General features: G+C 38.8%; 1 protein-coding gene across 2 annotated transcripts in view; it reads right to left on the reverse strand.

Moving 5' to 3' along the window:
- Nucleotides 1-363: 363 nt before the first annotated feature.
- NXPE1 (neurexophilin and PC-esterase domain family, member 1) overlaps nt 364-10,800 on the reverse strand; it is a 54,184-nt gene continuing 43,747 nt past the window's right edge. The window contains exons 3-7 of one of the 2 annotated variants that reach the window (XM_012659186.1): nt 10,058-10,062; nt 5,841-6,574; nt 3,383-3,444; nt 1,471-1,683; nt 364-1,110 (exon numbers count right to left, since the gene is read on the reverse strand). In XM_012659186.1, coding sequence (XP_012514640.1) covers nt 575-1,110; nt 1,471-1,683; nt 3,383-3,444; nt 5,841-6,574; nt 10,058-10,062 — 1,550 coding nt within the window. In that variant the 3' untranslated portion in view covers nt 364-574. The remainder of the gene's footprint in view (nt 1,111-1,470; nt 1,684-3,382; nt 3,445-5,840; nt 6,575-10,057; nt 10,063-10,800) is intronic. The other variant, XM_012659185.1, reaches the window with a different exon arrangement.

Below are 10,800 nucleotides of genomic sequence, written 5' to 3' on the forward strand. Positions count from 1 at the left end.
AAAAGAATATTTCCTGACATACAAAACTTACGAATTTCAAATATCAGTTTATTCATAAATAAGTTGTATTAAAACATTACCATACTCATTTGTTTACATGTTGTCTATGGCAGCTTTTGTACTATAATGGCAGAATTGAGCAGTTGCAACAGACCGTATGGCCTGCAAAGCCTAAAATATTTACTATCTAGCCCTTTACAGAAAAAGTTAGGTGACCCCTGTTTTAGAACACAATGGTGATATATTTACTTTCTTTTTCCCTACTAAAGTATCAGGTAGGATGCTTTCTGCCACAAGCAACAGAAATCGTGACCCAAACTTGCCTGAAAAATAAAAATATTCGTTATCACAGATAGACAACTTCCAGACATGGTATGATCATTCTTCATGTCTGATTCTCTTGGCTTTGCACCCCCATGTTAGTTTTCATTGTCCTTAAGTGTCCTCACTGCCAACACAGACTCTTTTAAATTTGATTCTCTTAGTTTCTAAAAATGAATAAAACTTACTTGAAAATGTATGTGGGATTATTTGCAGAGATCCATTCCCAGTGATTTTGTATAGTATTCACGCTTTAGCAAATGTAGTTTAAGAACATATTAATTTGACTTCCAATCACATGATCAGGTGGGTGGATCGTATTGGTGCCATATGCAATAGTCATGTCCCAGGCATCAATGACACCCACGTTGAGATCTTTGAAAATGTCCTTCATGATGAGATATTGAATATAACCATGGAAGTCTCCAAACCTCTCTGTGTCTAAGTGCATCTCCCTGATGTTTTCTGTCTTAATGATCACTTTTGTAGCCGGGCTTCTTAGGAATAGTCGTTCAATAGCCTTTCGGACACTGAGGGCCCTACGAAGGAAGATGTCAATGGGGAAGGGTCTGAAGTGCTGGCCAAAGGTGATGACAATGGCTGTGTTTTTGTCACCTGGTAGCCGGTCAATTTCCCGAGGCATATAATCGTCATCTATCAGAGAGTAGAGTTGAAAAGTGACAAAAGGATAGCTGTGTTTTTTCCACTGAATCTGAGTGTGTCTTTCTGCATCCAGAAGCACATGTTTCTTAAACATTCCGGTTTCATGAAGATCAAAAAATTTTAGTGCTGGCAAAAAATAAATAGATCTTTTAACTAGAAGGTAATGATTAATATTTTAAAAAAGAATATCCTATCATTTAAAATACTCACCCACCTAGATTACCCACCTGGATTATTTCTGACTGGAGCATGCTTACCCTTTAGGGTAGATTACCAGTTCATATGTGACATGTCAATCAAATGTAAAACTTTTATTGGAATTTTTAAAGAGGAACATTTCGTATGAAACAGAATAAAATATATTTTAAATTAAAAGGCTCAAATTCAGAAAGGTAAGTGAAGTCAAAGACAGCTCAAAAGAGAGAATACAAACCTCATTAAAAGTATCAGCTGAATTTCTAAAATAACATAAAAATAACTACATACTTTTTACAACTTTGGGTAAGTAGTAGATCCACTGACGCAGTGTAGAGTCTCCCAGGAGGTAAATGAGTTTTCCTTTCAAACAGTCATTTATCTTAATTGTGTCTAACTGAATCTGGTTGCAAAATGTTGTTATCCACCTTCCTTTTAAAGTATAGCCACCAGGGACAGGAGTCTTCATTCCAACTTGGCATTTCGCTGTCATCTTTTCACTCTCTGATAACAGAGACACTTGTGGTAAGTGGTTTTATTGGCACAAGTTAAACATCCAGCCTTCCTTCTTGGTCCTGCCCCTTCTTGATCACTTTCTCCCTTCCTCTAAATCCCATTTCCTATTCCTACTTCTGTCCCTTCCTAGTACTTTTCAGGGATCATCAGCTTTTTTTTAGGCACTTCTGCTCATTCCTGTGAGAGATACTGAGTCGTCTTGCCTCCTTGCTATTCATTTTCTCCCACGTTGGGTCATTAGCTACGTCTTGATGTTCTGTCCTTTCTTTGCCATCCCCACTGATTCTGTGCTGACTTGGGTGTTACCATTCTAACCTGAATGATATTAGTGACCTGCTAGTTGGTGTCCTTGTATCAGATCACTTACCTTTGTTCCATTAATGAAGGAATAATCTTAATTTTTCCAGGTTTAAAAAATGGCATAAAATATAATAATATGTGCACATTAAAAAAAAACTTTAAACAGTGTAAAATACCTGGCTTGACTTAATGTTTTTATTTTTTAAGTAAGACTTTGCTAAAAGCAACATGCAGCATCTAATACAGACCAATCTTCTGAGATGTTCCAGCAAGTTCCCCTAGCATTACAGGCTCTGTTGGTATATGGTCTGCCTTCCCAGGTACCACAGTAGCTGTGCCCCAAATGTTTTGCCGTGCCATTGCAAAGGTCATCAGGTAAAAAGAGTTATCAGGTAAAAAGAGTTATCAGTTAACAGGACATCATATTAAATTTGAATTACTTCTAATAAGGAATAATTTTTTAGTGTAAGTATGTCCCCTGCAATATTTCCCCTTATTGTATACAACAAAGGCAATTAGAAGTTACTCAAATTTAACTGATTCTCTGTATTATTGTTTCCTTGAGTCTGGCAACACTACCCATGATCTTTATGGGATTTCTCTTTCTCATTCTCTGACTACAGATATCCCTCAGGGCACAGTCAAATACTAACTGTACATAAGCCTTTTGCCTTTTTACTGTCTTCATGGAGTTGGTAGGTGGAATGTCTTTCACATTGCATGCTTACTGAGCATTTATTTTTCTCCATTTGCCCATCATGCCTCACATCTATTAGACTCTCAACAAATGTTTGCTGAATAAATGAATTAATAGTGGCAATAAATCATTATAAGTTAGAGTAGATCTCATAATGCACATTATTGGTAAACTAAGATGGACTTTATAGGAAGGCATTTTAAAGCTAAAGTAGTATAAAAACTCTTTCATAAGTAATGTAGTTTTGGGTTTGTCAATAAAACATTTAATAAGATGGAAACCACATAAAATTGGTAAGTGCATCAAATAAAGTTGGGAGGTTATGCCAACAGAGAATTGGGAAACCAAAACCAAAATGTTCCCACTCTGAAGCTATGGGTATCCATCAAAGACATTCACACCATGCCTCAGACCCTAGGGAAATGAACTCCCAGGTTTAAGTATGAATGTAGGCTACTCCTATGTATTTCTCCTCTTGGATAAATCAAGATGAAATCTGTTATAAAGAGAGTTTGAAACAATTTCCTTGAGTGAATTTCTCTCTTTAAAGTCCAATGTGATTGACACCATAGACACCTGCTAGGAATTGCATTCCAGGAAAACCAAAGTTGCTAGGGTTAATGCTGGTAAGATTTCCTCTGCATAAGACACATACCAAGCAGCACCTACCACAGGACAGAGCAGACTTACTGTTACATCGGGAGACATCAATGTGTTTTAGGTCTTTCATCATTTCAGCTCCCACTTTGGACCTTCAAAAAATAGGATAATAAATTAGCCTACTGTCCACATAACACAGGTAACATGAATAACCTGCTTGCGACTAAAGGATAATTTTTAATTGTATATAACTGAAAGTTATTATTTTTGTAAATTTTAGATATATATTAAGCATTTTAAGTGAATTAGGATTTTGGAAGACTTTCTACCCTGCTGAGAGCACCTGAAATCAGCAGCTCTCCTCATTTGCCACATGCAATCAATGTGTCCTGAAATTTTAGATTAAAAATGTTTTATAATTTGCAAGTTCTCTTCTCTCCTTCTGCTTCCACATCACCTATTCAAGTTTATAGAATATTTTTCTTGGATTACTATGAGTCTCTAGTTGGCCATGGCCAGCCTGTCTCAGTTTCATCCCACCTGAATTCTTCAACACAACTGCCAGAGCATCCTTTCTAATTGCAACTGCAAGTGCATTACTGTTTAAAACATTTAATCATCTTCTTGTCACTTATCTAAGGAGTCCAGGCTCCTTAGTGTGGCATGCAGACCTCTTATCACAGGGCCTCTGCTTCCCTCTTTGTCCACATTTCCTGCTATGGTTACCTTCAATTTTTCCCACAAACTTGCTTTCTGAAGATTGTACACTTTGTGAAGGAAGGGAATGCATTTGCCTGGCCCGCTGCTGTGTCCTTAATATCTATCAAAGTGGCTGGCCGAAAGTAGTGTTCATTCTGATGTATGAATACACATACACTGCATTTCTTTTCTCCCGTTGATGAAAGACCACCCAACTCTTCCTGCTTGAAAGCTCTTCCCCTCCCTTTGACTCATTCTTTGTCTCAAACCCATGTGCATGTGTATGTAAGTGGAGGAAGGCAGAAAGGGGTTACAAGGGAGAATGGGGACCCAGATGCCAGGCACAACAGGTATAAGTGATACCTGATTCTCTACTATGGATATCTCTTCAGTTCCAATTCCGAGAAGGGAAAGAATCAGCATGTTTTCATCCTTACTGGGATTTAGGCTAAGTATGGTTGATGGGTAGGAAGAGATTTGGGAAGCTGTACCATTAGAGGTAAGAGGAAAGGAACAGAAACCCAACTGTGCTTTTACTTACTCAGAAAAGACTCAGAGATTATAGATTAAGAGCCCAAACTTAGATAACGAGGTGAGATTTTGGAATGCCTGTTATTTTTCCATGTTTGCTGTCTACTCTTATGTCCTCCTAGCATATTTTTTGAAAGCTTAAGGGAAAAAAAACAAACAAAACCTCTAAGCTTGACTTTGAAAACTGTTAAGAAAGGGATTGCTGAGGACCTAGTATTCTGTTCTGTCATCAAGCTTAGGGAAAATAAATCCTCAGGGGGAAAAATATGGATATTGGCAGAATGCAAAGGAAGAAGGAAATGGACTGGGCCCCCCGAGGCTTACAGAAAGTTAGCGAATGAGCAAAAGACTCTGAAACTGATAGGTGCCTTAGAGCTTGGCACACAGTTCTGGGATTTGTGGTGGCAGATAGTTACCCTTTGCAAATCCTCAGAGTGGCCTTTGAAGAAACCCTGATGATTCATTCTAATCAATGAAGTGTTTTCCAGCTCGGTGGAGAACAGAGAAATCAGGAAGTGAGCATCTGTTTGTGAGCGGGGGAGAAAGACATGGTGTTTATGCAGCCGTGATTGATCCAAGAAACATGCTTACACCCTGGTTTGTGGAGGCCTGTTCATCCAGGGGCTTACAGTAATTACTAGGTCACAACTTGGGGAGCAGGACTCCTCCACTCTGAGGAATATCTGATCATGAGATCAACTGGAGATGACCAGTGGGTGTTGGCTTTTTTGAAAGATTTACTCAGGCTGCAGTGTGGAGAATAGATTAGAGGGGAGGTGATTGCTGGGAGGGAGACCAGTTGGGAAGCTGTTATAGGTTATCCAGATGAGAGGATGGTGGTCTGAACTTGGACAACAGCACTGGGCATGGGGATAAATGGATGAATGCAAACGATATTTAAGAGGGAGAATCAACAGACTATGATACAGCAGGTGAAGGAGCATGGATGTTATCATACAGTTATCAAAGAATCTTTTCTGAGTGGAACAGCTATGAACACATAGCAGAATAGTTTTCCACGGAACGTATTTTATAAAACCTGTAGGTCTATAGTAGAAGGCACGACTGAGTCTGACAATACCAGTCACCCTGGGGAAGATCAGGCATCTGTATTACAGAGTTCCACCTTGTGCAGCCCTCTTTTATTGAACATTTCAGTGAAAATGCAAAGTTTGGCATAGAGTCATGAACAGGAGGCCCCATGAAGACACCACATGTCTGAGTAGAGGAGGCATCTGAGAGGGTCATGCTCAGTATTGAGATGGGCAATGTAACTCTACCTGGGGGAACCTCTCAGTGTATTGAAAAATACACTTACCTGTGAAAAAGGCCTTTTTCCTGGACAGTAAGATAAGAAATTTCTCGATTCCTGGTGGTCATGTGGGTCAGGGCCTCACAGGGCAAGTGTTGAGGCTTCACACAGTAGAAGGCTTCTTGGTCTCTATCGTCCAGGTATTTACAGAGTTCAGCACTTGAATTTAGGGTCAGGCCACATTCAGTGAAGACATAGGAGGTCACATTAACAAATTTACCTTTGAAAATAACTTTATCATAGCCTTGGTTCCTTGCCCTCCAGAGAGCCGACACCCCCTCACTGGGGTGGATGAGCAGGAGAGACAGGAAGACTCGGCCCTCCCAGAACAGAGTGAAGCTGACAAGGTAGGTGCCATTGTTGAAGTCGGTCACCTTACCCGCAGCGCCTGCCTTCAGGGTTGGGGAGGACATCCTGGCCCTCAGGAAATCCCCGCCATATTGCTTCCTGCATCCCAAGTGGTCCCTCACCTCCAGCAGGATGTGCAGCTGGTCCCCCCTGCAGTAGGTGTGTTGAGGGTTGAGGATGCTGGCTGTGCTGTGTACGGCGCTGGTGGTGGTGTTCTCGTGGGTGAAAGGTCTGGGTGGGATCTGCTGGTCTAGTTTCTCCACGATTGCCTTTATTCTCAGCTCAGTCTCTGATGGTGGCTTTAACGGACTCACTGGTGTTTTGGGGAATGAGGACTTCGTGGAGGTGTTCCAGTGACAGAGAGAGATGGATAAGTTTAGAGTAGACCAAAGCTGAAATGACAAGAAATGTGACATTCTATGAAATGAACCTATTCCTAGTAATTTTTTACTTATTTTGAGTTTGAATATTTATTTATGTATTATTATCAATATTATTTAAACTCTCTGACAATTTTGAATAAAATGTAAACATTTATATTTTTACCTGAATATTTCAGAAAATGCCTGAAGAGTTGTAGATAAATATGTTATATCCAAAATGTATAGCTCCGAGAATACTTATGAGTAACAAATTGGGGCCATTACATTTAACTCTTCCTTTTCATATACACCTGACATCCAATAACTAATTTCTGTTACTTCTACCCCTATGTATCTTTTTCCTATGTCTAACAATCTTTTCCTCCCCAACTGTCTCATAGTCCAAGCCACCATCATGTATGTCTTGGATGTAGCAGTCACCTGAAGGATGAAGGCTGTCCTCAGACTTGATGAAGACAGTTCTGCTTTCTCTCCATTTACTTTCCTCCCCTGTAACTAAATCAGTCCTTCTAAAGCAAAACCATATTTCTGTCCCTGCTTATACCCCTTCCATGGCTTCTCATAACTCTTGCGGGTGAAGTCTGTTCCTAACATGGCCTTAGGCTGTGGCCTATTTTTAACTCTCTATCTCTTGCCACTTTCTTGCACCAGATGTTTTGATAAGACTATTTTATTTTTAGGAGCTGACCTTCCTTTCTTTCAGCTCTTGCTCTTCACTAATGCTTTCTTTTCTTTCTGGACTGCTAGCCACCTCCACATTTCCCCCAAACCACCTAGACATTCTAAACTTCTAATTTAGAAATTGCTACAGCCTTACAGGTCACGTATACTTTTAGCACGTAGTGTTAGATGGGAATTCAAATTTGGGGATTTCCAAACCTTGTTGATAGTCAGAAGCACCTGCCAAGCTTTTCTAAAAACATGGATTCTCAAGCCACGATCCAGATCACCTGAGTCATAATCACTATGTTGTCCTGGAGAATATGTTTTCCAAAAGCCTCACAGGCAACCCTGTGATCAGCTAGGTTTGAGAACAGGGGTTATACACCAGGGATTGCCAACACTCTCACACTTTAAAACACATGTCAAATTTTTAAAAATGCATGGCCAGGCTGCACTGCACCCCACCGTCATCAATAAAACCCTGGTGATTGGTAACAAAGTGGCAGAGTAAACCAAAAGAGACAAGAAATAAGGAAGTGAGATATCATTTAAAATAAAGATGAACAGAACCCAAGTTGAATCTTTGGAAAAACTTTGGAAAAGCCAAAAGACAAATCTTTGTCAAAGCCAACCAAGAAATAGAGAGAGATGTAAATAAATAAAATCCCAAATAAGAACCTTTTTATATATCTCTGGAAAATACTAAAAAACCTTAATTTTTATAATAGAAAATATTTAATAGTGTCACACATATATTTATTTTCCTTTTTTTCTTTTTAAATTTCAGAATATTATGGGGGTACAAATATTTTGGTTACATATATTGCCTTTGTACCACACAAGCCAGAGCTACAAGTGTGCCCATGCCCCAGACACTGCGCTCTGTACCCATTAGTTGTGAATTTACCCATCCCCTACATCCCTCTCCCACCTGCCTGACACCTGGTGAATATTATTTCCATGAGTGCACATAAATGTTGATCAGTTAGTACCAATTTGATGGTGAGTACATGTGGTGCTTGTTTTTCCATTCTTGTGACACTTCACTTAGAAGAATGGACTGTAGTTCCACACAGGATAATACAAGAGGTGCTAGTTCACCATTGTTTTTTATGACTGAGTAGTACTCCATAGTATACATATACCACATTTTATTAATCCACTCATGTATTGATGGGCACTTGGGTTATTTCCACATCTTTGCAATTGTGAATTGTGCCGCAATAAACATTTGAGTGCAAATGTCTTTATTATAGAATGACTTTTTTTCCTTTGGGTAAATGCCCAGTAGTGGGATTGCTGGATCAAATGGTAGTTCTATTTTTAGTTCTTTGAGGTATCTCCATATTATTTTCCATAGAAGTTGTACTAATTTGCAGTCCTACCAGCAGTGTATGAGTGTTCCTATCTCTCCACATCCATGCCAACATTTGTTGTTTTGGAATTTTCTGATAAAAGCCATTCTCACTGGAGTTAAACGATATCTCATTGTGGTTTTGATTTGAATTTACCTGATGATTAGAGATGTTGAACAATTTTTTATATGTCTGTTGGTCATTATTCTGTCTTCTTTTGAAAAGTTTCTGTTCATGTCCTTTCCCCACTTTTTAATGGAGTTGTTTGATTTTTTTTGGTGATTTTCCTAAGTTCTACATTCTAGTTATCAGCCCTCTATCGGATGTGTAGCTTGAAAATATTTTCTCCCATCCTGTAAGTTGACTATTCACTTTAATGATAGTTTCCTTGGCTGTGCAGAAGCTTTTTAATTTGATCGGGTCCCATTTATTTATTTCTGTTGCTGCTGTGATTGTTTTTGGGGTCTTCTTCATACATTCTTTGCCTAGGCCAATGTCTATAAAACATTTTCTTCTAGAATTCTTATGGTTTCATGTCTTAGGTTTAAGTCTGTTATCCATCATGAGTTGATTTTTGTAAGAGGTGAGAGGTATGGATTTAGTTTCCTTCTTCTGCATGTGGCTATTCAATTTTTCCAGCACCATATATGGAAGAGGGATTGTTTTCCCCAGTGTATATTTTTGTCTGCTCTGTTGAAGATCAGAAGAAAATATGAGGATGGTTTTATATCTGAGTTCTCAGTCTTGTTCCAATGGTCTATGTCTCTGTTCTTGTGCCAGTACCATGCTCTTTTGGTTACTATAGCTTTGTAGTATAGCTTGAAGTCTGTTAGATTGATGCCTCCCAATTTGGTCTTTTTGCTTAAAATTGCTTTGGCCATATGGGGTCTTCTCTGTTTCCATATGAAGCATATAATTATTTTTTCTGAATCTGTGAAAAATGATATTGGTATTTTAATAGGAATTTCATTGAATCTGTAGATCACTTTAGGTAGTATAGACATTTTATTTCTGAGCTCTGTCTTCTGAGAGGGCCTAGAAACAAAGACATTCCAATAGTAACAAACAAAGCTGGTGCCTATATCTTGGTTTCTAATACCATTCTCCAATAAAAGAAACCAGGGCCCCTTGGGCAGATGGCTGACTCTAGGGATGGGACAAGGAATATACAAGATGAGCCTAAAGCATCTTGTGCTGGAAAGTAAGGAATGCTCAAAAGAAGCAAAAAAATAAAGGAACACAGGAGGCAACTGAAAGAGCTCTCAATGGCCAAAGCTGGAACAATTTGAACAACAAAATAATGTACTGTTGAATTCTAACCCAAAGTACATAATAAATATCCATGAGTTCACACCAATGTAAATAAATGTTTGAATAAACAAAGATATGGGGGATAATGGACAAATATTCTGTACAGAAGAATTCCGAATAACGTATGTGGATGCTCCTACTCAATGAGACAGAACAGAACTGCCCAATCTTTAAGTGTGCAATTGAACTAGTGACCTCCTTCTAAACAGTACAGTGTAGAATGGGTTGGGGAGAAGCAAGAGTAATCTTACAGTGCAGAAACGTGACAAACACTAGCTTGGCCAGGTGATCAAGGTCAACATCATCAGATAAGTCATGTTGATGGCATCATCTTTGATATGACGTGATGAGTGGAAGACCACTTTGCCTCTGTGGTCTTCCTTCCTCAAACCCATAAACTATATTCAACCATGAGAAAAACAACAAACTAAAATGGAAGCACGTTCAACAAAATACCTGACCACTATTCCTTGAAACTGTCAAGGTCATCAAAAACAAAGAAAGTCTGAGAGAAGGCTAAAGAGAAGTGACACATGTAATATGGTACTCTTGGTGTGATCATAGAAAAAGGACATTAGGTAAAAATTAAGGAAATCTGAATAAAATATGGACTGCATATAATGTTAAAAATAAGGGAAATTGGGTGCATGGTATAGAGGAATTTCTTGTAATATTCTTGCAATTTTTCTGTAAATTTGACACTATTCTAAAATAAAAAGTTTATTAAATCTTAAGAAAATTAGAGATTGGACAATAATATACCAGGCTAAAAAAAAGCAAAGAGGCTGGGCACGGTGGCTCACACCTGTAATCCTAGCACTCTGGGGGGCTGAGACAGGAGGATCGCTTGAGCTCAGGAGTTTGAGACCAGCCTGAGCAAGAGTGAGATCCCATCTCTACTATAAA

The sequence above is a fragment of the Propithecus coquereli genome, unplaced genomic scaffold, assembly GCF_000956105.1.
Source record: "Propithecus coquereli isolate 6110/MARCELLA unplaced genomic scaffold, Pcoq_1.0 Scaffold6, whole genome shotgun sequence".
In the NCBI taxonomy this organism is placed as follows: domain Eukaryota; kingdom Metazoa; phylum Chordata; class Mammalia; order Primates; family Indriidae; genus Propithecus; species Propithecus coquereli.